This window comes from Bombus vancouverensis, chromosome 4, assembly GCF_051014615.1.
Source record: "Bombus vancouverensis nearcticus chromosome 4, iyBomVanc1_principal, whole genome shotgun sequence".
Classification (NCBI taxonomy): domain Eukaryota; kingdom Metazoa; phylum Arthropoda; class Insecta; order Hymenoptera; family Apidae; genus Bombus; species Bombus vancouverensis.
This window is the reverse complement of record NC_134914.1, coordinates 5817862-5845656: the sequence shown is the minus strand read 5'-3', so window position 1 is coordinate 5845656 and position 27795 is coordinate 5817862. Positions and strand designations below refer to the sequence as shown.

Sequence of the window (27795 nt, the reverse complement as noted above, 5' to 3'; positions counted from 1 at the left end):
TGATAAATATACAAAAATGTAGTAATATATTTTGCATGTAAAAAAAAATTCAAAGAATTTTTAATTATGAGTTATAACGCTTACATACATGTGTATTACATAAAGCATTCGCTTATATTTAGAAAAAATCCTTGAGTCGACAATCTTGCAATTACGTATTTTACAATACTTGATAGCATATTGGGAAATCATGATTTAGTATTTTAGATAGAATACTATTATTCCAGGAGTATTAGACTACATATGCGTATTTAACAAGAAATATAATTCTCGGTTTTTAATTAAAAAATTCTATCTGCTAGGAAATATATTATACACAACTTGTCCAAACTATGTAATATTTATTTAAATAATTTTTTCCTTCAACAAATATATTGCTGGATTAATCGCGCAGCATATGCATACATATGTAACTACATATTTACGCATATAATATTTTATTCAATGGAGAAAGCAAAACCGATCGACAAATAGAAATATATAGTTGCCTACGGTCAGTGCACTATTCGCAACGCGTGTTGCGAGTTTTCAGGGACGTGTGTTGCCGCACTGGCCCGGAAAATGTAGCGCATTGCGACAAATTTATATTCCCCGCTACAACGGGACAGAAATCGCGTGCCGCGAGATTTCTTGTTTTTAATATCAACTTGATCATAATTTTCAACACGTGAGACTATCCGTAATGGACGCTTAATTTCGACTAACTTTTATTACCTAAAATTATTCCAATAATATCAATTACCTTTTTATATTAACTATTTCATTAAAATTATTCAAAAACTAAATCTATCCATCATATAAAAATTTGTTTAAATAATTATGTAGCTAACTGGCTTACTTGTCCTCAATAATCTCTATAATAATTAAACATGTAATACGTTTACGGAAATAGATTAACAAAATACAGCACGTCCTCGGAAAATCCATCTAATTCCGAATTCGTTAATGTTTTGTATCGGTCGAGGCAATGAAGAAATTAAGGATGAACGACAGAAACGTGTCTAATAGTTGCTTCCGGTTGCCATAAATAAAAAGTCCTCGAAAAAAATCCCTACAAGCCAGTATCAATTGTCCATTCGTCGGGCGTATTTGTCCGTACGGCCCTGAACGTTTCTCCTCGCAAGTACACGTGTACGCACGCGAGGCGCGCGTATAAATACACAGGAGCGATGTCGGTTTATTTATACGCAAGGGTGCCCATTGCCTCCCCCCCCCCCAATGCTCTCTTCAACGCTTGATGTCGAACAACGCACAGAAAACTATGCATGTACCACGTTTTGTTTCTTTCCTACGATAAATTCATTGTCATGGCGACAAAGATATAACAGCGATGGCTCGAAGGAATGACACACGCTGGCTTATAGCCGGCTTCAGTGATCGACATGCTTTGATAATCGTGCCGCGAGAAGTGCGGATTTTCGTACACGCGCTTACTCGCACGAACCAGGTTTCAAGATCGCGCTCTCAACATCACTCGAATATCGTTAAATTACGCCTCGCAACTACTACATTGTGAATTTAACAACAATTGTATCAGATGTTCATAAAGTTGCATTATATTTTTAAGATCATAATTACTATAAAAGTATTTTAATACTAGAACTACTAGACTAGTCAAAATAATCGATTCGCAATTTTTCATAAAAATTTTGAATTTTGAAACAATTTAATAATTTTTTGTAAAATATATAGATGGAGCTCGATTTTCTGCTTATATTATTTATTTGTCATCTTTCATTTTGATTTCTTTCATACAAGCTTTGTATTTTAGTCGTTAGCAAGTAGATCTAGTGCTAATACAGTAGAAAGAAACAATCGTTAATGATTACGTAATTGATTATATCACGATAGATAGTACGAAAATCAATAAATAGAAAAAAGAAATACAATTCAGTGAAGCTCGAACCTAACCTCTAAAAAAATAATATCTTTTAAATATCTTAAAAACATGCAAACAGTATAATGCATGCAGTTTGGTCCACTTTGTTCGCAGAGTATGCAGAAGCATGTTCCAGCACGAAATATGTATTGCGCGCTGACGCAGCTGCGCTTTCCTTCTTTGATTTACCCCCACCATTTTGTCTGTCTATTTCTTTTCTGCAGCAAAAAGTTACTCGCCACCCGCTGATGCGCTATTCTTAATTTCAACAAGCGAGTAAATATTGAGAAGTTTATCAAGATCTTGCGCTTTCCTAATAACGCATTCCTAATAAAACGATTTAATCTTTCCAGCTTCCGTCGATGCGTATCTTTTTAATTGTAATAATTCATTATCGTTCAGACATGTGCTTAGCAAACGCAATACAAAGACTTAGATATCTGTTAGACTAGGCTGAAACGTATTATCTAATATGTGCGCGATAACTGAAATAGATGGTAGCGATAATTACAATGAAACATCTAAAATGAAGTAACGAACAATTCCTGTAGGTATAATATTCTCGCCAATACATTAGCGCGTTCACACAAAAATCATTTGTACTGTAACAAATTATAGATAACAAATAGTCGATGAAACTCCATTCATAGCAAAAGAGTAATTTCCCGCCAATTCTTCGCGTATTAACATGGGGACGGATCGAATAGTGTTGCAAAGCGTGTGCGCGACGCGCTTCGTTACTGCTATTACATCGCACTCAGCCTCATTTCATTTATTTCGATAAATTTATTTCCAACTAACATTTCCACCGCAGAGTTTCCTTCAAAAGCATAAAAAATGCACGTTCGACTGAATTCCACACGTGATGCCAATTAACGTTCCCAAACATGTAATTCGTTTACAACAGACAATTAAAATTGTTAGAAATGTAGCGTGAGTATAAAAAAAGACGATTATCAATGTAAGTTCTCGTGAAATTATAGATAAAACAAAGTGCAGAAAACTTTGTTGTTTCTTGTTTATGGTATTTAGACATGCTGACGTTAGACGTGTAACTCGTCCAACTATGTAATATGTTTATTCATCGTTTTGCTTCGTCTTGTGAAATTTCTTTTTTATCGCGGTCTGCAAGTGAAAACGCGAAAAGAAAAGAGAATCGTACTTGACGGCGTGAGTGGTTCGCGAACACGCAAGCGTGGTTTTTTTCGGCGAGGAATCGTAGGGGAAATATTACTAGTAAAATTTCTTTATGGCAATGCTTACTTTTTATTGAATCCGAAGGTTTATTGGACCGTGACAACCGGCTAACAATGTAACCGATTACAAACAGCACACCGCCAAGAAACAGCGTGCTCACGAGCACGATCACGGACATGCTGATTCTCGGCGTGATTTTCCCTTCTGTATCCTCCATCTTCACCGTTTAATTAAGCCACAGCACTTTGTTTTTTATTTCACCGCACTTTCGACGCACGCTTGATTCAATATAGGTCCGTTAAAAATCAACGTAAAATACAAGCACGAGACGCGAGACTGGAACACACACACGAACCGCGTGTTCCAAAAAACATGAGATATCATGCAACGATCGCGGCCAGTGCGTCAACTCCACGGCAAACCTGAACTACTCGCTTTATAGATGGAATGCTCGAGCTCGATCATTGGCACGTCTTTATCCACGAACCAGAGGAATCGTAGAAACGAAACTTCACCAGATATTTCCAACAGTTTCTATTTCTTATTATCGACATCGATCATCTTTGCATCTTATTTTTACGCGGTTTTCTTTTGTATTTTTCGTATAAAGTATATATTATAGGCGAATAAAATTCGTTGAAATGAAACAAAAAATGATTTTCTACATCCACAACAGCTTAGAAAGATCTCGTTTCGTAGTGCAAATTTTATAATCGTAGGTCGAACATGACTCGTAGAGACACACAGCAACTTGAAAGAATAACGTTCGCATTCCTTGATCCCCCACTTCGATTTTTTTTCTTGGCACCGTTGCGAGATTTGTCTACTTAGATGACAAAGTTACCACTTCAAATCGTTTCTAGGTCACCGTCACGTTCCTCACCAAGCTCGTATTTTATGTGTGACACATTGTATCATTTAAATTTCGTTCTTGTCAATATTGCTTTTATAAGAATTATCGCTTGGTGAACTTAATGTTTAATAATTACCCAACACTGGCCGCGGTTTATGTCATCGATTTAAAATGGGAATAGAACACGTAACTGGCAATCGAGTGACCCAAGAACCGGCTACTCTATTTCGTATTCGTAAGAAGAAACGAAAGAGTGCCGAAACTTCCGTGAAAGTGTCTTTCGCGATTTGTGTTTACGCAGTTTTAATAGGTTGTCACCAATTTGAATTTCTTGAAGTAATACTCACGACGTTATTGAATAAGATGTGCATGCAATTTACCCAAAGTAATTAATGTTACCGCGCAACTTATGTAAGCCATTTAGGTGATCGCATGCTCTGGCGGTACACTCGTAAATCAGACGGAATCATCGCGAAGGAGACACGTTAGGAGTTTGATCAGTGAACGTAATGCTCGTAAGAGCTCGAAGCGCGTGTTTGCCGGAACATGTCAATAGTGCCGGTATATACGCGATGGTAACCTAGCTGCCTCGCGTTTAACTCGCTCTCTTCGAAGATTCCCCACCATTTCAAACCCCCACGAAGGTAGTTGTGTTCTCCCACCGAAACGGAAGTTGCACTTGCGCGATCGAATACTTCGATGTCTGGCGGGTAAGGAACCGCGCTCCGGCGATTAACATTCGAGTGGTCGATACGATTCATTATATCAATGATATATGAAATCCGAAATCAAATTAATTTTTGATAACTTCACTTTTCTCAAATTTCTCAATTGCATTACCCAGGAAATATAATTAACCTCCAGTTTCAAGAAACAAATGGTTTATTTCCACACATTCACTTATCACAAGGAAATATTATAAATAACAATAAATTTCAAGGAAGATTAAAAAAGATGGTGTTTGTGACATAATTTTGTTTTATTTTCTAACTTATGTAATTGATCAATATGACTTCTGGCTATATGTGTAAATCTTTTAATATTGAGATTGTAATAGTTTATAATTCTATTTAAAAGTTTTAATCGTCACATTATCATAAACAGAGAAAACATTAAAGCATAAGCACTTATTAACATTGGTATGTAATTGATATACATCAAAAAGAGGGAACAAAAATTTTATCCATTTTTATATTTTAGTAAAACAACAAAAGGTATAATGTTGCAAGAAGATATTCGTAACAAACGTGAATATTTCAATTTTTGCTAATGTTCTCGTTTATTAATATTGTTTTCACTCCTTCAGATTACATTTAGGAACAATGTTGTAGATTAAGTTCCGAGTTCAGCTCTCTTTCTTCTTTTAAGAAAATAATCAAAGGTCACAATAAAAATGTATCTTATCTTAAATGTGATGGGTAACGGGATTCCGGAAATTCTATTACATCAACTCGTTCATACAGATTGTAGTGTCACAAATTTCTTGGAATAAAGTAACAGTGTTCTTGGAAACTCAATGACTATTTCGTTTTCTCTGGCGTAGACATATTTAAGATTCTAGAGAAGACGTACAACGTCATCGCTAACGATACCAAGCAAAGATAGCGTCAAGCTTGTTTATCGAAAGCAAGGCCACTAAAAATTCGCCGAACAAAAATGAAAATATTGTGGAACAAATCGATATCTATCTTGTTTACGATCTCATGTAAATCGTCTGTCCGTCTGCAAACCGGTAATAGATGTGAACACTGAGACAAGTGTGCATTGTATTAATATGCATTCGATCGTGAAGTTACATGATCCACTATAACCTAACAACTAGGCTTACAAATGTGCTCGTAACGGCAAGATGCGTTAAACTCAACCCGTTATTCGCCCCGTTACTTTTCCTCATTTCAATCGTCTTCGTCCTCGATTTGACTCTCTCACGTGCAAGCCTCGCCATCATGCTTCATGTATAAACAGAACCTCCAATCATATACAAGGTGTTCATTTTTATCAATCTATTTGTATATTTAAGAAAATAACAACGATACTGAAAATAACAAGAAAAATACGTTTTTATAGATTTTCTAAGAAACGTTGCATTTTCAAGAAGGAGATAAAATTTAAATTACTTTAGTTTACTTACTTCTCTGTACTTTTCTGGAATTAAAAAAGGTTCTGTATGATGTAGGAATCGTCACGTATGTAAAGTTCTTATCCTATTTCTTGTTATATTTTATCAAATGCATGTCAAATTTGAAAAAAATTCACATCGTTAATGCGTTTCAAGATTCAGGTCTTAACAACGATTCCACATTTTTATTCTTTTAGAACCTTTGATATTGAACTGCTGCGCAATAATCAATGAATGTTTTGTTGCTCGTTTGATAAGTGAAGAGTGGTATAAACTCGAATCGGTTGAAATTTTTCTCGCGCACGCGCTGTATCTACGCCACTTCCTCGACTTCGTTTCCCGCGTCGATTCTGCAGCTTCTTGTTTCTCACTTCACGAATACATATTTTGTTGGGTCCCTGGGTTCGGGCCAACGAACCCTCACTCGAGTTTAAAAGTCGTTTGCCCTAAAGAATTTGGTTGACTTGAATAAACTCCGATTAATTAAGGAAAATTGGAGCTAACAATGGAACATAACGAACTATTTCTGGTGCAATACGCTTATCGAGCGAAAAGGAAAAAGCACGTGTATCAGAGGAATTGAGGGACAAAATACAAACATTTTCCTGCTACAAATGGGTACCGCAAGATCGATGCTGCTACGGAATGTCCGTTGGATTACTTCCTTGGTTAGTCATGTTACGTACTTTGTAAAGACAACGAAGTGTTTGATAACATGTTTATCTAAGGATCAGCGGAAAGGTCAAATATGATTTGGAAGCATGGATCGATTAAAATTAAAGATCAAGGATAAATGTTTCTCGATCGATAAAAATTGCATGAGATCAATATTTTATCAAATCCATTAATAATAAATCATTTTTATCCATCAAAGGCAGTCTAGCAAAATAAACGTTGATAAAAATAACCAAAATATGTACACCATCGAAACAGGAAACAGGTTAGAAATGATTAATAGATTCGTAGCTATCATCTGTTTCTGTTTTTATTAAAAACACAGCGAGTTCGTTGGAGGAATCGACAAATTTTGAATATACGTTGCGCATCGATGAAATAATTGCGATCTGTGTATTAGGTTAGGTACGCTTCTTATTAGCACCGATAACGTTCGTCACATGCGCGTCCCGCGCGTAAGGTATATTATCCATGTTGACGCTTGTTCCTGAGATAAATTTGGTGTATATGGATCTTTAGCTGTATAGACGCTAAAATTACATAATGAAATCACTACCAGCAGTTTCTACGCGTTTCTATTTAAGGATATCAGTTCCAATGTACCGAAGTTAATTAATATTCGTTTCGAAGTAGAAACGTATTCCAGAGTTACTTCGAATATGAAATAAAAATGAAATGCATCTTTCTGTGAATCGAACGCGAGGATTTTAAATGCAGATATCTTCGTCCAAGTTATTATGCTTTCGCTGACTCGGTGGATTTTCCTGTTATGCATGTATTTGCACTTCGAATGAATTTTCGCGCGAACATCACTTGGAAAATGGAATTCCGTGCTTGATCGATACGTAACGTAATATTTTCCTGTTCGTTTGCTGTTATGCGTAGTAGTTGAATGAATTGCCTGCTCCAACATGATCGTCAGCATGGCTTAGAAAATAGCAATCGAGAAACGATAGTATTATTTTATTGAATGACGCGCTTAATTTAACCGCTAGCTAATGAAGGGGAGTCTTATTTCAAAAGAAGCTTGTATTAAAAACTTCTATTATCTGATCTGCGGTATGGATCATTTATCTGAAATTTTTCGATATTTCGACTTTTCACTTTACTGTCAATCGACCGTCGAATTTTTTACGTATCAATGATCTAGCACACAGTGAGTTTTTAATATATGACAATGATAATCAGTGATCGTTATCTAAATGTTCTTAAGATGACGTATCTGATTTAAGTCATCAGTGTTCTGAGAAAATGTGCAAAGGTCAGGTGAAAAGTAGAAGAATTTCAAACGAAATGTTTATAGTTCACTTTGAAGCTTCGTAACATACGCATTTTTTTTTATCAATGAGACTAGACTCATTTCTGTAGTGATAAATTTAATTGTTGAAGGAAATGGAAGAAGGTGCGTACAAATGTGTGACCTGTTTGACCCACTTTTCTTATAAAAACTGTCATTTCATTTCGTTCTTATATAAGTGACTCAATTATTATTCCTAATAATTAATGTGTACTCTATTATCTTAGGAATGAGAAAAATGCATAAATCTAGATAATTGGCAATCATAAAGATCAAGTAAGTCATATGTTCTTGTTTTTGCTAGTTACATCGTCGGAAGGGTAATATCACAATGCAAAATAGAATAATACCTACACATTTATTAGAAATTTGTCACTTGTTTGATTTATTAAAGATTTCCAAGATTTAAAGACTGCCAAGTAAATAAAAGCTTAAATTATAAAAAAGAAAAATATTTCCATCGATAAATAGCCGAATTTATACATCTATAATTTCTATTTCAAACCGATTTCCTGAAAAAATATACTTTTCGTAATTGTATCACTCTTCTAATAAACTAACATATGTACAAACTAATTATTAGTAATAAAGTAACACCCTGTATGCACGCCATGATCTCTAGTACCTGAACTTTGAAATTGGCACAACGCCATGAAAGAAGTGCGCAATTCCGCGACGGGATTGCCACGCGTATGCGTTACCGGGAAGAATAATTTTGGTCCGTTGCGACGCAAGGGCGATGCTGCGTCAAACAAATTTCGAAGAAATAAAAACAAAAAGTATAGACAGTAACAAAGGAAACAAAAGTCTCCAGTAAAAAATATAGGCAACTGGAAACATTTCCATAGGCAACTATAATTCCGTCTATCAACATCGAACGACCGGCACGCGTGATCCAAACACGTCGTTTGACGTGTGCGATTTAAATTCGATATCCCTCGAACGAATCAGATACGACGCGGCGCGGCGCGGCGCCCATTTTCTTCTCATCGACTCTTTATTTAACTTCGTTCTTTTCTTCTCTCTCTCTCTCTCTCTCTCTTTTTCACCGCGCAAATTGCGAATCGCGAAGCTAATGTTTGTCACCAGTCTCTCTCGTTATCGCTGTCGCATTAGACCAGCTTGATATTTCATCGTCACCAACAGATATTACGTCAGCTTTCTCTAAGTAAATTTTAAGATATAATTTAGTCATATACAATAGAATTCCGTTTATCTGTAATTCGTTGAAGAAGTTAATGTTCAATTTCAAATATATGATTTCATAGCTGAGCTTTTATTGTTTCATCTTTAATCGAACAGCATACACGAACGCGTATTCTTGTAGCATAAACATATATGTATAGAGCCGTTTGTTTGTGTTCGGAATACGAGATGCAGAGGGTGACTTAACTAAACGCACAGGCATGTTGATTTAACTTTTCTAAACGTTAACTTCTATTATTAGAACCAATAAAAACAGGTGGAGCTAGTGAACCTCTATTACTATCTATATCTATAACTATCGCGTCCTCCGCTATATTTGACCAAACGGTGAACTACTGTACAGGAAGATTGTCGCTATGGCTATGACATGACATTTTGTTTGGGACTACTTTGACACTTTTCGTCACGCACGTGTTTCACAACAACCAAAACAATAACAATTACTCACCACGCTTGCCTGATAGACGATCCTCCTTAATCTTTTGTGAATCTTCTATGACAAAATAGATGGTCATTCCTTCCTGGAAAATATTTTACGCCGTTTCTTTTATTCGTTCCTTCAGTCTTTTTATCAAAAACGGTCGTTTGCCTCGGTGGGGGAGAATGTTGTTGAATTGAGGCATCGGTCGCGCTTCTTTGTCTGAACACTGAGCCGGATATCGTACCGCAAACAAACAGGAAAGGTCACATGTGTGTCAAGAAAACGCGATGACAAAAACGGTCGTAGTAGCACCGCAGAAAACTGAAAAAAGGGAAGGGCGTATATACGTGGTGCGTAATCTATCGCGGCCAACTCGTGGCATCGTGTACACTGAGTCATGTGCAACGTGTTCCCGCCGGTTTATGAAGAGTTTCGTTCAGCTGATGTGCGCATGGTCGGTGAATGCACTCAACAGTTGCAGCCAACGCGCGCCTATATTGACACGTGTTGCACGACGATAACAACCCGATAACACTGTACCACAGACGCCGAAACTGGCCAAGATCATCGCGCTCCGTTCCAAACTTCTTTCCCACGTTTATACTAACTTAGTTTCTTTCTATGATATTTTTACTGAGTCATTTTCATTCTTTCTTGTTTGCATAGCGATAAGATCTGCTAGCTTTGTTCGGAATACGTACCAGCACTCCTAAAAATTATTGACAAAATTGATGTTCTCAATAACAAACACAGTTTTAAATGTTTTGAGTTTTGAATAAAATATTTGATATTAAATATATTTGCAAATATTAAATATTATTGTAAATATAGTATTACATCTTTTGATAATGTAAACCGTTTATATTAATGGCGATCAAAAATTAAAAATTAAGAAACGAAATGAATTTATTGTCATTTCAGTTTTGGGAAAATTTTCTTCGTTTATCATTGTTTTTTATTGGAATTGAATTTGTGTCCACACACAATAGTTATTTTGTGTTAAATAGATGTTTCTAAATATAATCTTACAAATTTCTCTAACATACGTAAATGTGTATTAGGATATATGTATAGTTACTTACGTTGCAATTGCGCAAATATTGACATACATACATACTTGTTGTAATAATATTTTTGTTATAAATATTAGCGGGGAATAAAATTTTTGAAAACTAAAAACAAATTAAATTATCTGATAATGCAATAACGATAATATACACAAGAATTAATTTCTGTAAATACTATAAACATCTAAGTCATTTAAGAATTAAGTAAAAAGATTTGAATACAAAATTTGAATACAATAGAATAGAATACTAAAAGAATTAACAATGATCTAATAAATTAGGAAAAATAATTAAGAAGATTACTATGATTTTAAATTTGTATTCAAGACACGAAACGCACATTCAATCAACCTTTAAGTCTCGTTGTTTAACAGTTACTTATTGAATCTCATTTGTACTCTTTGTTGGTTTAGTATTTTACAAAGAATACAAATTACTGTTTATTGTTTTGCTACATTTTTGACTTTTTGTATAGATTGCGACAATCGAGATTATGGCGCACTCTAGCAGAATTCTTGTAAAATACGATTGCTTTGTCAAGCAATTTCAAAGGATTGAAATGAGCAAACAAACGAAAGAAAATACGTATACACTCAGTAAGTTTTGCAATTATAAATCATTAAATTACTATTTATACGTGATAATATATATAATTTTCTGCATACTTCAGAATGTAATTAGAAACAATGATGACTGGTTTCTAATATACTATTAAAAACTAATTATATCAAGATGATTTAATCATTTTTATCGTTTGATTTAGTCTATTTAAAAATAATATATTTCGAATAAATCAAAAAGCAAAATTATGTATGGTAGAAGAAAAACTATCCAGAGAAATGAAAGACGAGGTCGAGCTTCGCCGTCTCCAATTTCACCAGTACAGCAAAAGAGGTCAGTCTCGTATTTGAGAAAAACATCTATCGTCCGAATTATATAATACATATTTGATTTACATAACTCCGGAAATAGGCAATTTGGAGAAATAGATATTCTATTAGTAATTACTAATTCATTTTACTGCATATATCTCAGTGATAAACATAGTTATATATACTTATATGTATATTCATTTTATAAAAAAGCTATAAGTAGGACATTTTACATAAAATCATGCAATAGTACTTCATGAAGTTGTAATATACTTGCATGGAGATTCGTTAGTCTTTTATTTTTAAGTAAAAGTATTTTAAAAAATAAGACATTTTTACATTTTACAATACAAGATTAATATTTCTTTAATTAATATTCAATTTTTAATTCATATGATGTGTATATATGTGAATCCTATGAATATGGTCTATTCAATAACTATATATATTAAACATTATAGCCAACATCATGGTTTGAATATTATATTGTAAAATATTAACTTGTAATATATAATACAATGTTTGTGTATAATTAATATAAAAATATATAAAATATATCAAATGTTTTATTAAAATGTTATTCGGATTTACCATTTAGGATTTATTATACATTTCTTGTTAATTTCGAAATGAACTGAAGTTCGCTACATTTCTGATAGTGTACTTCCTGTTTTATTTCTGGAAAGCTCGATAGCTACATTTAAGCCTGCGCAGTTTCACTAACTTGCGTAACTTATAAAATCATTAAAGATTTCATTGCAGTATCAGATTAAGCTCTTAGGAGTACGAACGTGTATTGTGTTATACGAAATTTAGTGTGCAAAAACGCAAAAACATGCCACGACGTGGACGAGCAGCAAATCCTCCTCCGAGGACGTGAGTATTTTTCCTTTTTTAATCATATTCGTACGTGTAATTTTTCATAAATTGTCTTTGAATGTTTAATAATTCGTCGAATGTAACGGAATCACGTTTATCATAATGAAGTTACGTGGTTCTTGAATTACTTTCGTAAGCATGTGCAACCATACAATAAAAGCAATTTTATTTATAATTTAGGGTTAGACGAGCCTCAGCTCCAGTTGCAACCGCTCCAGCACATCCTCCTGCATCAACACCAATGGTAGCTCAACCTCAACAGCCATCCCTCATGGGACAAATGGCTGCTACTGCTGGAGGTGTGGCAATTGGTTCTGCTGTCGGTCATACTATTGGACACGCAGTGACTGGCCTCTTCAGTGGAGGTTCCAGTGAGGCCGCTGCTGCACCAGTAGGTGTAGCACCTGCTGCAGTACAAAATGCACCGGTTTCTGCACCTGCTGGTGGTGCTTGCGCTTGGGAAGTTAAACAATTCTTAGAATGTGCCCAAAATCAATCAGATCTTTCATTGTGCGAAGGCTTTAATGAGGCTCTTCGTCAGTGCAAGGCATCTAACAGTAAGTTTTAAATAATATTTTTCTATATATGTTTCATAATATAGCCTGAGCCAATTGCCCACTATTAAATTTGTTTTTTAATTTCAGATTTAATTTAAACAAGGCATTCAGGTAATAGCAGGAAGATAGGCAATATTAATGAATTTAGTAGATCTCATAAAAATTTGGGTTCTGTATTTACCGTGAACTAGAATTATTTTAATCATTGCTTATATAAATTGGTTAAAATGTATACATGTATGCAAGTGAAATAAATTAAAATAAATTTGATTCCTGTTTATATGATTGTTATTCATTTTGATTGAACCTTTTTCTGTATATATATGTGATAAAGTAATAATTTTAAAGATAGGACAAAAAATGTAAAATAAAACATTAATTTTTACATGATGTACATATAACACAATTATATTAGAAAATAATTTTCTTTAGATTTTTGTAATTTAAATTATATATATATATAGATTTAAGGCAAAAGCTTCATCATCCCAATTATGGACAAATAACAATAATCAATCCTTTGCTTTTCAATCTGCTACTAGTACAGCAGCTGAAGTTGCAGCTGGCCCTGTTATGGTAAGTACTAACATTATTGCTTGCTTTTTTCCTTTAGAAATTAATAATTAATCATTTCAAATTAAATTAATGATTCATACAAGGGTCAAGCAATCGAAAGCGCACTTGCTAGCAATGTAGGACATGAATCTCCTGCTAAAGCCGTTCTTAACAATAATTCTACAAACACACAAGAATTATGTATTTCCGAAATACGAGAATTCTTCGAATGCGCTTTAAGAAGTGAAGGTCTGGATACATGCAAAGCTTATCATGATACATGGATGAAATGTCAGAATGTATACAAACAACAAAATTAATTGATCAGATGAAATGATACATTAAAGAGAATAACATTATAAATAAGAAGCTCTGATCCTCGTATTGAAGTAATCAAGGACATATAAGAAATTAATGATTTAAGAACATTGTTTATTAACTTAACGCGTTTCTCAAAGACGGCTTTATACTCGACCAAAAGAGGCAGTTAAATGTGCAAGAAAAGGAATATGGTAGACTATCTTTTCTCTGTATTTAAGACGCGCATCACCACAAAACCTGCGACGGTAGCAACTGCAATTCCAAGACCAGCTTTCCACCAGACCATCGAATCCCCTTGTAATAATCCAAATTGATTTATATGTCTGAAAAATCAAGAATTATTTATCATAATAATCAGTTAAAATTCTATGATCTCCAGTATGAAAAAATTCATATATATGCATTATTTCACAATATAAAATGTTTGTATATATACATTAGTTCACAATGTAAACAACATACTATCCTACAATAAAACTGCTAGTTTTTTATATTTGAATTTTATCACAATTTGACACATAAATAAAAAAAATAAGTTTGAATTTGTAGATATGTGTATAATGTAAACAATCAAAACAAGATATAAAGATCAATCATGTCTCATGCTCATGCAAAAGAATATCGATATCATATTTGTATTGTAAGTCGTGAGCACTCCGTGAAATTAACAGAAACTTATAATACAAACAAAAACCTTGTAAAAGAACTCCACCACTGAGTGGGTGAGGGTTTGACAAGCAACATGTGGACCATTCGCCTCAAAGGACTGAAAAGATTTAAGACCTTGTTATGATAGTCTTAAACATGCGACACCCTTTAATGTGAGCAAATCGCCTAGCACATTTGAAGAATATATGTTTGTGTATACGTGCAATGACATATAAATGAAAAAAGAAATGTGATTCACGATTTGCTCAAGCTTACAATGCTTACGGTGTTGCAAAAATTCAGACCAACCTGTCTCTGTAAAATAATACCCATGCTCCTTGAAAGCGGCTAAACATGAAATCTTTTTGTTAGTGTTTAATAATAATTCAGTTTACAGGATATACTAAAATACACTTTCTTAAAAATGGTAAGGTATACTGAATAAAAGATATCGAATAGTATCAAACAAATACGTCACAGTTTTACGATATTTTCTTTACGACGAAATAAAATTATTTTTTAAAACAACAACATTTTAGGAGCGTTTATTATACAAAATATTTCTACTTAATAATTGATGTTTTAAAAAATTGAACTTACGGGAAAGCTGCCATTGTCGCTAGTTTAACGAAGATTTCACGTCGTACTGTACGGGAGATGCTGTATGGTTGCGGTGGCATCAGTTTGTACTTATTGCAAAAACTTATTGGCTGTAGCAAGTAATCTTGCTTTACTTCAGACAGATCACTCTTATTTGCTATTATGAGAACAGGGATCTTACTATCTGCAAAATATTTCTGGAAAAGATGCTGAATTTAATTGCAAATATCAGGAAAAACAATTCTAATGTCTTTATAGAACAGTACGAAAGAAATGCTTACAATGTAAATCCGTGCAATATATTCAAACGATTTAGGATTACTAGCATCGTAAACAAGAGCTGCCACATCACACTGAATTTGTGCTGGAGTTAAAGCATCCTGAACATTTAGTATGTTTATATCTCGCAGAATTATTGTCTTTTCCTGACCATACACATGTACTGTATTTACAGTAACATGTGAACTTGGCGGTACCATTTCATTGGTCAATTTCTGCAATCATGTCAGGCGTTACATAGATATCGTTAAACGTATATTATAAGATATGTATACCAATATATGTGTACGAACAAGCACGTATACCTCAAGTTTAGGGTCAATAAACGTTCTACATAATGTTGTCTTTCCACTACTTTTTGGGCCAATTACATGACAACTATAGACATTTCTGCTAGACTGCTTTTTTGCCAAATCTAACTTTTTTTCACGAGTAACTAGAATCGCATTTGTCTGACATTCATTATTATACATGTTATAACCTAGATATGCCATATATTCTAATGCTTTTCGCACATTTGTAAGAGTCAATAGCGCCCATTGACACATATACCCTTGAAGTGTAATCCATCCCTATTACGAAAAGCAATGGTGAAGTAAGTAAAAGATATTATAAGATGATAACAATGAAAAAAAAAGCATACTTTTTCATTAGTAGGTACAGTATATTTATATTCATCTCCCCAAGGTGGCATTAGGCATCGTGAAAATAACGATTCCATTTCTGATGGAGAAAGAGCACCATCGCGATCTCGATCATGTTGTAGAAATAACAATGTTAAAAATTCCTGTCCTTTATGTGATAATTCAGTCGTACATCCAACAGGAACTTTTAATCTGTATAACATATCGAAAATAATTATAATAATAAGTGAAATAAGCATTTATAATATTATTAATTAAATATGTACTAACAGTGGATATATGTATTCTTTAGACATCTGTAACTCATTATCATAACCGAATTTTCTTAACACAGCCCAAGTAGTCTCATTTCTTCCTCTTTGTATAAATAAACACTGAAGATACATAAAACCTATAAATGACAAAAATGTATTTCTATGCTGATTGTTAGAAAATACAATATGCAAAATACCTTTCAGAGTAACACATCCAGAACAAATGCCATCCTGAATATTTTTTGATAATACAGCCTTCACATCCTCTAAAACTTGTGGTTGTAAGGGAATATTAAAGCACCATTGTTGAAATGTATTTAGTTCCATATCATTTAGCAAGCCATCATTGTCTAAATCACATATCTGTACAAAATGATACGATATGAATGTAAAACATATACAGAAAGAGTGTATTTTTCTAAGGATATTATTATATTCATATACACTTACTTTGAAAATTCTTTGTAGTGCAATTTTACATTCTTCTGTAAGCTAAATTTATAATATTATATTAATAAGTTGTTCATAAATGAGTTAGATTATACATATACACTTTATAATGAGTGTTACCTCATGGGTATCATAATTATAAAGTGGTGTGGTAGGATGTAAAACAGCTTTTTGTGCATAATAAAAAGTTTCTGAAACGTTCTGTAATGTTTTGGCGGAACACTAGAACAAATACAATATGAATTATAATTTTGTTATTATGACTTATTTAACATATATTGCAATCATAGTTTCCTTTTACCTCTATACAACTTTCTATTTCAGTGAATTCCTTCATTATAGAATATACAGCCTAAAGACAAAAAAATAAAATTAATGGTGAAAAAAGAAAAATAAACATTCTAAATGTCATTTAATTTACTGAACCTCGATAGTAGAATAGTCAACAAGATCAATCTTATTTCCCACAAGAACAACTGGACAACGATGATCTGTTAAACATCGTCTAATCAATGGTAACCAATACGTAACTGCTCTGTCTAAAGTATCCTCATCGACCACAGAATAAACAACACAAATTACATGTGCTTTCTGAATTTCATCAGTTAACTGATCTTCAGTTTGTTCAGCGGCTGCAATAAATCAAAAGTTATGAATGAAATAGTATTGATGCAGTAGACAATTAATGTTTATGAAAATAACATACAAACACATTTTTGATGTACCTGAATAATCTACAATGTTCGTTGGTACTTGTTCCGGTGTAACGTCAGCTGGGATAGTGATTTCTTCCGCTTTACAGGGCACATCCTCAGCGTATTCTTCACTGACTAATGATAAGATCAAAGAAGTCTTGCCGACTCCACGATCACCAATTAATAGAATCCTGACGTTGCGCCTAAGCGCGACTGAGCGTTGCACCATACTGATTTCAACAAAACAATTGTGACACGTAACAGCGGCATTTACCGCCTAAATTCTTAAGAACATTTTTCTGTTTTTCCAATGAAACTTTCGTGCTCTTTCCTAACCTTGCACCTTACTACACCAACAACCGAACGTCACTTCTCAATAATTTCTCGATTTTTCATGAATATGTTTTATCAAAGATTACGGTTTTCGATTGGAAGTAACAATATGATTTCTTAATTCAGCATAGATAGCAACAAAGCGGTACTTCATCCGCTACAATTGAACCTATGCTCCGAGGGTGGGCTTTTCAAGGTTACGTTCAGTACTACGAATGACAGTATACACATATAAAACATGTACACGTGCAAACGTTAATGTACAGAAGCGGTTAACAGAAATGAAAGGACAATTGGATCGTAATTAACGGCTCGAATAATCGTCCCGTTTTCGATAAATTGCTATAAGAAACAAGCTGAACAGAAAATGAATCTATTTGTGGAATAAATTTCATGGATTCGTAGCGCCCACATTTAAATTATATACTATACTTGTTATACGCGAACCATGTAGAAATCGATAGCGTTCAAATATTTTGGTGTTTAAAATTGACCTCTAAGTCATTTTTCAAATATCAAACATAAATTTATGTCACTTTATGTTATTTATGTTTCCAGTTCCATCTTAATAGAAAAACATAAATTATAAAATATTGAAACTATAATAGACCAATAACAAAATAAAAAAACCTCTTTGATTTTGTAATTTTTTAGAGAGAATAGACAAAAAATTGTATGTCAAAATATATCTTTCTTGATTAAAAAATTTCATCTTGAATTTTTTAAAATTTGTTAGTCAATTATACCAAATTATTGCATCAATGTAATAAAACGAAAAGTAAAACAATATTGTGAAATGAAAGAAAAAAATTACGATTGATTGCGCTGCTACTATCTAAAACGAAAATATATTTTTGTTTTTTTATGTTATCATTCTTGTACAAGATTCTTTTCTTTCTTTTTTGCACATGCAATTACATGTAATGCTAAACATATTATCATATTATCGAAGAATAAAAAACTTTTGTTACTAAAAAAATATTTCAAATAATATTATTTAATGATATAATTAAGTATTTTGAAAATTTTGTATTTTGTAAAATTATATGAAATTTAATCGGATGAAATAATATGGTAACAGATAAAAGTAAAAGATTAAAAAGAGTATTTTATATATGCATAAATGTTTGAACATATATAATACATTTATTAAACTTTATATTTTATATTTGTTAATGCAAATTTTATGTATGTATGAGAAAACGAACACTTTTTCCGATGACAAAGCAAGAACAAATGTATCCTATTATCTCTGTTTTGTCTGCTGCACTGGAAAATTGTATAGTCAGTATAATTTTGCGTACTTTTTTCTTTGTACCCCCCAGGGATATAAAAATATAGTAAAAACATTTAAGAGATAAGCAGAGTGATAACCTTTACGCATATAGTCACCTGAGAGTTCAAGACATATTACATATTATCTCCCTACATTATCCCGCGCGTGAAGATATTGATGACCCTCAACACTGTGATTTTTTGGATTTGTATTAAAAATGTTGATTCAATATTTTGTTATTAATTACAAAATAATATTGTAAACAAAAATTTATTGTTTAAAATAAAGATTTTATGTTAAAATATTATTTATTTTTCTATTTTTTTCTATAATTATCATTAATTATATATTTGAATAAAAAAATAAGTTTATTCAAATATATGTATATTAAATATTTCAAGTGAAATATATTACATATAAATATGTGGATGATGCAAGAATAAGTAAGATGCAAACATAGTAAAATCTATTAAATATAGGTATTTAATGAAGCTTATTTTATTTTACTTCACTTTATCCACTTACTAATATGACATTATAACTTCCTATGTATATATTGTATATTTCTTTTTTAGACCTGTTTCTGTATTTCTTAAGATAAGCTACGATTGTGAAGTAACTATCGTGAAAGTAATATAATTAAGTAGCGCATGTACTTCTAATCTAATTATTTTCATTTGAATACTATTTGGATGAATATAAAGTAAATGCAGCTTCGTTAAATAGCAATATTTTACTAGAGTAGAAAGCAAAAGTTCTCAAGAATGTTTGAATAAACAGTCACAGATAAAGAGACCCCCGAATTTTTGGTAGAAGAATAATGCATAATCTATTCATGATAATATATGTATATATACATATTCATCATTTAACCTTCGATCGAATGCGTCGAATACGTTCGAAATAGTTAAGGATATCGCGGGTAGACTGCGAAATCTTGAGGGAGGTGGGTCGACAGGTCGCCGATAAATCCCTTCTTTGATAGGATTCGGGTATAAAAGACTGGTCGAAGAGGCAGACAGCATCGCATTGCATCATTGAATAATACAATGAGGTGCTTAATTGTCCTGTTGGCTCTGGTGGCCTTAGGGGCCTGTGGAAATGTCAAACAACAACATGCTGGTAAGTTACTATTTGAAATCACTATCCTGAAATTTGTAATTTTAAAACTTTTGGTAATAGTATCATGGGAATAATTCTGGACCACTGGTTTACTCAAAATCATCTTCCGCTTCTCTTTCTTCTGAAAGTATAATTGATTCTATAGTAACATTTTATAATTGACACTTTGATTCTAATTAAACTGTTTGATTTGTTTTATTATATTTCTATAATGGTAACATATTCAGTTAAAGGCATATGTGTAATATAACAAATTCCACAACATTTAATTCCTCTTTCATACCAAAGAAATACTTTCACTTATTTCAGCTGACCAGAATCTCCTTAGCAAACAGCAGGACATCATCCAACTCCTGCAGAAGATCTCACAGCCAATCCCGAACCAAGAACTTCAGAACCTCGGTGAAACTTATGAAATTGAGAGCAATGCTCACCAGTACAACAACCCAATCATAGTAATGTACTATGCGGGTGCTGTGAAAGCTGGTTTAGTTCAACCTCAGGGTACAGTGTTCACTAATTCAATCAGCCAGCTTAGGAAAGAAGTTTCCCTACTCTACAGGATTCTATTGGGTGCCAAGGACTACCAGACTTTTCTCAAGACTGCTGCATGGGCCCGTGTTCATGTTAATGAAGGACAATTTGTTAAGGTATGTAGAAGCTACAAGAAGAGAAGATGTTTTATATTGCCTCTAATCTTGCACATGTATTCCATTAAATCATTTTCTTGTTCATCCAATAGGCCTTAGTTGGTGCTGTACTGACTCGCTCAGACACCCAAGGAGTCATCCTGCCACCTGTTTATGAAATCTTGCCCCAGTATCACTTGGATGCTAGAATCATCCAAGAAGCTCAAAACATTGCCATTCAAAAAGTCCAGGAAGGAGGAATTCAGAATATTCTCATCCCTGTTAACTACTCTGCACTCTTGTCTCAAGATGAACATCAACTGTCTTACTTCACTCAAGATGTTGGTCTTGCAGCATACTACTCCTATATCAACCTTGCTGGATACATTTTGGGAGAAGTAAATAATTTAAAAATTATAATTGAATATCTTCCTACATATTTAAAGAAGCACTATAAAGTTAATATAATCAATATCTGTCTTGAAACAGCAGGACCAACAACAACAGCAACAACAGCAACAACAGCCTCTGACTCAACAACAGTATCAACAACAGATTGTAGGGAAATACTTACAACAAGGAGGACAACAGGATCAACAAAGCACCATTGCTCATGGAGCTCAATATCTGTATCTTCATCAACAACTTTTGGCTCACTACGAACTTAACCGTCTTTCGAACGGGCTTGGTCCAATCTCTGAAATTAACTACGAAAATGTACAAGCTCCTTACCAACCACATCTTCGCGTTCTCAATGGACTTGAATTTGCTGGCCGTCCAGAGAATCTTCAACTCCAACCTCAAAAGAATAAACTCATCCAAAGTGTTATTACTCTGGAACAAAGACTGATGGATGCCATTGACTCTGGCAATGTTATTACCCCACAAGGCGCCTTCCTTTCTTTGTACCAACCACAGGGTATGAACATTCTTGGTGACTTGATTGAAGGAACTGGTAGAAGCGTCAACCCAAGGTACTATGGAAGCCTCCAGGCTGCTGCTCGCAAACTCCTTGGAAATGCTCCTGAAGCTCAGAACATTTGGGACTACACACCGTCGGCTCTTGAACTTGGACAAACTGCTGTTCACGATCCAGCCTTCTACCAACTGTTCAAAAAGGTCATGAACCTTTACCAACAATATCAACAGTCTTTGCCTGCCTACCAGTACAACGATCTTGTCCTTCCTGGCGTTACCATCCAGAACGTTGATGTTAGCCAGCTGGTCACTCTTTTCAGCGACTATTACATCGACCTCAACGGCGTTACTGGACAATCTAACCAACAACAACAACAACAACAACAACAGCAGCAGCAACAACAAGATCAACAACAGGAACAACAGCAAAACGTTAAAGCTTATCTCAAAAGATTAGACCATCAACCCTACCAATACAAAGTCATGGTTCACAGTGAACAAAATGTACCAAGCGCAGTTGTTCGTGTCTTCCTTGGACCCAAATACGACTACCAAGGCAAACCAATTAGTATCTCTCAGAGTCGACATCTCTTTGTTCAACTTGACCAATTCATCCAAAACCGTAAGTTTCAATATTTCTTCTAACTATGAATTATTTATTTATGATCAATTTATTTTCAATATTTAATATATTTCGTGTTTAGTTCACTCTGGTCAGAACATCATCATTAGGAACTCCCAGCAAGCTCCTGGACAGAGCCCTGACTGGCCATCTACTTCTGAAATTCAACAAGGTGTTAATGCTGCTATCCGATCTCAGGAACCATTCTTTATTACTGAGGTTTGTAAATCGTCTCTATATCGACTTTTCTGAAAAAAAATGTTTTAATGAAATTGTAATTAATCATAATTAATCGTATTTTTATAGCCACACCAAATCTTCAGTTTCCCTGCTAGGTTGTCTCTTCCCAAAGGTCAACAACAAGGTTTCCCTCTTCAGTTTCTCGTTGTAATCTCTTCTCCAAACCCACTTAATATGCCGTACGGACCAGTAATCCCCGAACAAAACTTGTCCTACCAAGCCCAACAATACCAAATCGTGAATGCCAACCAATACCAACAATTGAAACAACAAGGACAACTTTGGCAAATGGGCGGTGGAGTTCAACAAAACGTTGAGGTTCTTCCTGAGAATTTGGCCAATGCTCAGCAACAAATAGATGGTGGTCTATCAATAATAATAAAAACTCGGCGATCATTATATAATGTTACTAACCATATATGTAATTTCTTTTTTACAGCTGTCAGGAATCACTATGCTAATGTCTACACCAGATACCACGGACAGTATCCCAATGCTCAAATCCAGAACCCTGTTGGCCAAGGACAAGACATGACATACAGTATCCAAGGAGTTGGAGTTGTTAACGCTGCTGGTGTTGGTGGTTCACAATCCTTAGGATTACACGGACAACATATCGCCGTTCAAAGCCAACAACAAATAGAACAACAAGCTCAACAGATCCAACAACAAATACAAGCAGCAACAGCAGCAGCTCAACAAGGACAACAGGGACAACATCAGGGCCAGGGTGCTCAAATGATTTGGAATGCACAACAACAACAACAGCAGCAATTGCATCACGGACAACATATTAACAGCTGGTCTCCATCTCACATTGCCCAATCTGTCGTCCAATCTGCACAACAAGGATTGCAAGCACTATCTGGTCTGGCCGGTGCGCAAGGTCTCCAGGGTACACAAGGTGCTCAAGGTGTTCAAGGTGTTCAAGGTGTCAAAAGTGTCTCTGGCGTCAAAGCTGTTTCTGGCGTCAAAAACGTAGCTGGTGTCCAAGGTGTAGCTGGCGTCCAAGGTGTAGCTGGCGTCCAAGGTGTAGCTGGTGTTCAAGGTGTAGCTGGTGTCCAAGGTGTTCAAGGAGTCCAAAGTGCAGCTGGTGTTCAAGGTGTAGCTGGCGTCCAAGGTGTTCAAGGAGTCCAGGGTACACAACAAGGCGGAATTCAAGGTGGAGTACAAGGCCTGTCTGCTGTTCTGCAAGGAGGAGTGTCATCACAAAGTTGGGGAATCGGACAAGGTTTACAAGGAGTGAATGTTCCATATGGCATGCAAGGAGCCCAAGGTATGGGAGGAGTTCAATCTTGGCCAAACTCTCAAGTCCAAGGTGGAATCTCAGGAAGTGGCATCGTCGCCAGCGGACAACAACACGCTGGTGGCTTCCAAGGAATCTACGCACAAGCACAAACTGTTCAGGACCCATCTGTCAGCGAATACTACCAGAACAAACCAATCTCTGAAATCATTGGTGGTGCCATCTCCCTTGATGGCAAACCTCTCGGCTTCCCTCTGGAAAGACCGTTGGCTCCTGGTGCTCTCAGCGTTTCCAACATCTTCGTGCAAGACGTTCTCGTCTTCCACCAAGGTCAACCCACCAACGACATCACTCAGCCATAAATGTTCCTACGGCGAAGTGCGCCTTGTTAGAAGTCGTGTGAAGATGGTTTATACGACGGACTTATCGCGCACGAGATGTTATTAATGTTAATAATTAAAGAAAAGATTTATTGATGTATCAATTATAATGAATAAATTGCCGTGAAGAGCAAATGTTTATTATAAAATCTGGTCTTCTGCATGTACACCTTATTTGCATCTTTCAAATACAACAACTTACTCATTCGAATTACAGATTTAAGTGGAGTAGGATTTTTAATAATTAACAAATGAAAAATGTATATCACCGTTTTATTAAACAAGTTTCAAGATACTCTAGTGCCAACAAAAATATTAAAATAATATTTTAAATGTATTGTCTTCGATGTCGCTCTGCCAATTGTTTCAAACCATGATTATTCCCCAGTCATCATCTCCATGAATTCTAAAAATATAATAATCACGTAGAATCTAATTACTCAAGGCAATGATAATTTAATTTGAGAATTTTGCAATGAAAATGAAGAAAGGAACCAAGTACATACCATCGAAATCAACTGTTCCCGATCCATCAGTATCAATTTCAGCAATTATACCATCTAAATCCGCGCTAGTGAGTTTGTCATCCAGAGCAGCAAGAATTTCCTTTAACGTAGCCGTTGTGATGTATCCATTTCCTTCGCGATCGTACAAACGGAAGGCCTCTTTCAATTCTTCCTGCATCGCCTCGGCATCTTCTTCTTCTAAGAATCGACCAGCAATTCTGCAGAAGCCATCAAAGTTCACCTTACCAGTCCCTTCTGGATCGTTCTCCGCGATGATAGCGTTCAAATCTGCATCGTCAAATAGTTGACCCATTGTGTTCAATATCGTTGAAATCTTCAGCGTGTCGATGAAGCCGCTTTTCGTCGTATCGAACATTTGGAACGCTTTTCGCATCACAGCCGTTTTTTGCTCATCTTCCTCCTGTAAAGCAACAATTCAATTTGCATCACGTTTTTTCATAAAAAAGATCGTATGTATAATCAATCTCCAGCAAATCTTTTCTTTTTATTTAATATTAATCTTCGGCAACTATCCCTTCTCACGATTATTTACTGTGTACATGCAAATTTCGTTTTTTTATTCACTTTTATAAAAAAAAATCACTAATAAGGCAATCATTTTTATGCGAAGACGAATAAACGTCGATTCGAACACAAAGTGAGAGACTCGACGACGACGAAGGCAAACGTTTACGCGGCTCTTACCATGGTGACGGATATCTCGCACGGCGGACGACGGATACCTGAAGTGCCGCGGCTTTTCCGTCCCGGTATAAAGACATCCACAGCGTCTGGTAAACCAGCTAGAAAACTGGTGGGCGCAAAAATAGAGCGACGCGACGAAAAATGAAATATGTTATAAGTGGGTCCTCCGTGATGTCGGAAGGCCGACGCTAAATCACACAAGATTGCAATTCGAATTGCATGATCACCTGTACACATTGATCACATATCTTAAATTATATCATCGGAACGCGGTGGTCTTTGGTGTATTACTGGATCGTGGATTATTTTCACTCGTTACAACAACAATCGCGGTTTCCTCCGGTATATTTAAAGATTCGAATAACATAGACATTACGTTTCGAATTTCCGATTAAGAAGAAAATGTAGGAGGAAATATAAAAGATGAGAAAACCGGTATCATGTAAATATCACGTTCATTCATGAAACGCTAGAAAGTGTAAAAAGATTGAATATTATTTATCTTAAGAAATATATTAACATTCCGTAGTTTACCGAGTAAAGATTTCATTATCGCGGATACAATCCAATGTCATCAAACGAGCATTGATTATGCAAATCTTCTCCCCACGAGTATCTATCTTCGAGCAAGTAATTCCTATGCGATAAAAAAGTACATCTACATGCAATTTTCAGACACGTCGCTGTTCTTAGATTCGGCTGCCCACGCATTGCAAACCATTACAACACCACCTTCCACCTGGTTTGCTCTAACAACAAAAATATAACGAGCCTTTGGACTCTTTCAAGACGATTCATCAACGATTCTCATGCATTTTCCAGATTCGAGAAAATAGGTCAGTGGTCATTTTCTGCAAATGCGAATAGGATACGGCTGTTCCGTGGATATTATTCTACTTGACTCCATAAACATTCCAAAACTGTCTGTACTAACTCTGTTTAGTCGTATCAACATACCGATAATGATATAAACAATGACAAAGCATTGTTTACCTCAAATTCTATTAATATTCAAGCTGTCAAGTTATAATATTTTCTTCGTATAGTTCATAAGGCAAATTATTCTTACCTCGCTGCGGTTTTTGGAACTTTTATATTCTAATCTTGGTCTTGTTTCAAAAAGTAAAAAGTTCCTTACTAACTTTTAAGAAAGATCTCAGTCTAGAATTGAAACAATCGATTATATAATTTATCAATGATCCTACAGCTGAATATTTTTCTCATAAGTAAGAACATTTTTAAAGAATATGAGAACAAATAACGTAACAAGACGAAGGCTATCTTGTTTTCTGATCTCTAATTAGCGAAATAAAATAAATCTGATTCATATCGTATCATTAACTTATAAATAAACTGAGAAATGTTTATGCAAATCTGTATTCTTGTACACATGGATAAAGAATTGAACAATGCTTTGGAGATCGGAAGAGAATCGATGCTCAAATGAGAAATCGCTATTCTCAAAAGATAAGTTTACAGCTATAAATAATATGTACCAGGTGATTAATCAGACACGAAAGACGTGTGTATACAAGATTTTCGCTTTGGATGTCAGTGGAATGTAAAATGTTTGTACCGAACCCATTTTCATTCAGTCGATGCTCGTTTGAAAATGCCGTGGGCGCATATGAAGATCGGCCAACAGATACGTTATACGTAAATTTGTCTCATTAGAAATATTTTCGGTTGCCAGCGCATCATCATCATTACCATCATCGTCGTGGTTGTCGTGGTCACCACCGTAGGTGATGTTACCACGCGTAGCTCTCATCAATGCTCACCGAGGAGTGACAACGGCGTTTCGAGCGTGCAAAAGCAATTACGTTTCGGTGCCAAGTTCTGAAAATCATCGTCCCCTTGGCACGAGGCCGTTCCTCGGAAGCCGACTTGTTAAAGAGGCATGCGGATACTGCCCTCGGTGATCCAGCATCGTCTTGAAATTAATTCTTAGAAAAATCAATTCTCCTAATAATAACATCTCTTCCATTTTTATCTCATTGGCACATACAGATCGAGCTTCGCTTGAAATTATTATGTAAAATCTTCCATATAGTATGTGTAGCGTTGGATCGTTATTGCAAGTCGCTTGCAAACTTCAGCCGAGGATAACTTCTATCGCTGTTCAGTTTCAGAAGACACGTTACGATAAGTGATGATTAGGAGAGCAACGAAGATAACAGATTATTTCGTGTCGCTGATATGAAAAAAGTCATTAAGGACCAACGTTGCGTTAACGGAATATCACATTATCTGCAATCTTTCTTGCAGTTTAGTCAATCTATACGTCGAATTCTGTTTTTTAATATTATAATTGCATAATTACGAAAGAAAATTCCAAGGATTTACTTTT

The 27795-nt window shown here is 34.8% G+C and overlaps 5 protein-coding genes and 2 long non-coding RNA genes across 20 annotated transcripts in view; 3 read left to right on the top strand and 4 right to left on the bottom strand.

The window, feature by feature from the left end:
* The window catches only part of prage (RNA exonuclease prage), a 36946-nt gene extending 32400 nt beyond the window's left edge, over window positions 1–4546 (bottom strand). The window contains exon 1 of the mRNA XM_076617857.1: window positions 3143–4546. Coding sequence (XP_076473972.1) covers window positions 3143–3293 — 151 coding nt within the window. The 5' untranslated portion in view covers window positions 3294–4546. The remainder of the gene's footprint in view (window positions 1–3142) is intronic.
* Window positions 4547–4901: 355 nt separating this feature from the next.
* LOC143302583 (uncharacterized) lies at window positions 4902–10364 on the bottom strand. The gene is made up of 3 exons (XR_013058193.1): window positions 9675–10364; window positions 6061–6494; window positions 4902–5964 (listed from the first exon to the last, which is right to left on the bottom strand). It is a non-coding gene; the product is annotated as an uncharacterized LOC143302583 (long non-coding RNA).
* On the top strand, window positions 6494–12148 carry LOC117160927 (uncharacterized). Of its 5 annotated transcripts, XR_013058191.1 has the most exons (4): window positions 8587–9188; window positions 9289–9424; window positions 11190–11310; window positions 11385–11526. It is a non-coding gene; the product is annotated as an uncharacterized LOC117160927 (long non-coding RNA). The 5 variants fall into 5 exon arrangements; XR_013058188.1 differs by lacking the exons at window positions 8587–9188; window positions 9289–9424; window positions 11385–11526 and adding exons at window positions 6494–6716; window positions 11534–12148; XR_013058189.1 differs by lacking the exons at window positions 8587–9188; window positions 9289–9424 and adding an exon at window positions 6494–6716.
* A 151-nt stretch (window positions 12149–12299) lies between these two features.
* LOC117160925 (Coiled-coil-helix-coiled-coil-helix domain containing 2) lies at window positions 12300–13302 on the top strand. Of its 2 annotated transcripts, XM_076617864.1 has the most exons (4): window positions 12300–12462; window positions 12646–12845; window positions 12903–13022; window positions 13110–13302. In XM_076617864.1, exons 1-4 carry the CDS (start codon window positions 12422–12424, stop codon window positions 13118–13120), a joined length of 372 nt encoding a protein of 123 aa, XP_076473979.1. In that variant the 5' UTR covers window positions 12300–12421; the 3' UTR covers window positions 13121–13302. The 2 variants fall into 2 exon arrangements, with proteins under 2 accessions (XP_076473979.1, XP_033197917.1); XM_033342026.2 differs by having other exon boundaries at window positions 12302–12462; window positions 12646–13022.
* A 686-nt stretch (window positions 13303–13988) lies between these two features.
* Miro (mitochondrial Rho GTPase) lies at window positions 13989–18164 on the bottom strand. Of its 9 annotated transcripts, none has more exons than XM_076617858.1 (14): window positions 17499–18164; window positions 17200–17405; window positions 17075–17125; window positions 16894–16995; window positions 16774–16815; window positions 16521–16686; window positions 16340–16460; window positions 16069–16261; window positions 15719–15997; window positions 15428–15640; window positions 15147–15355; window positions 14856–14894; window positions 14593–14664; window positions 13989–14221 (listed from the first exon to the last, which is right to left on the bottom strand). In XM_076617858.1, the coding sequence occupies exons 1-14, from the start codon at window positions 17695–17697 to the stop codon at window positions 14095–14097; spliced, it is 2019 nt and encodes a 672-aa protein (XP_076473973.1). In that variant the 5' UTR covers window positions 17698–18164; the 3' UTR covers window positions 13989–14094. The 9 variants fall into 9 exon arrangements, with proteins under 9 accessions (XP_076473973.1, XP_076473974.1, XP_033197905.1 ...); XM_076617859.1 differs by having other exon boundaries at window positions 15147–15343; window positions 17499–18163; XM_033342014.2 differs by having other exon boundaries at window positions 15731–15997; window positions 17499–18163.
* Window positions 18165–20099: 1935 nt separating this feature from the next.
* Hex110 (hexamerin 110) lies at window positions 20100–24369 on the top strand. Its single transcript, XM_033341950.2, has 7 exons — window positions 20100–20199; window positions 20509–20849; window positions 20942–21226; window positions 21318–22368; window positions 22451–22587; window positions 22675–22969; window positions 23048–24369. Exons 1-7 carry the CDS (start codon window positions 20127–20129, stop codon window positions 24214–24216), a joined length of 3351 nt encoding a protein of 1116 aa, XP_033197841.2. The 5' UTR covers window positions 20100–20126; the 3' UTR covers window positions 24217–24369.
* A 121-nt stretch (window positions 24370–24490) lies between these two features.
* Window positions 24491–26010, bottom strand: TpnC25D (Troponin C at 25D). The gene is made up of 4 exons (XM_033341954.2): window positions 25980–26010; window positions 25446–25672; window positions 24741–25161; window positions 24491–24640 (listed from the first exon to the last, which is right to left on the bottom strand). The coding sequence occupies exons 1-4, from the start codon at window positions 25993–25995 to the stop codon at window positions 24612–24614; spliced, it is 693 nt and encodes a 230-aa protein (XP_033197845.1). The 5' UTR covers window positions 25996–26010; the 3' UTR covers window positions 24491–24611.
* Between the last annotated feature and the right edge of the window lie 1785 nt (window positions 26011–27795).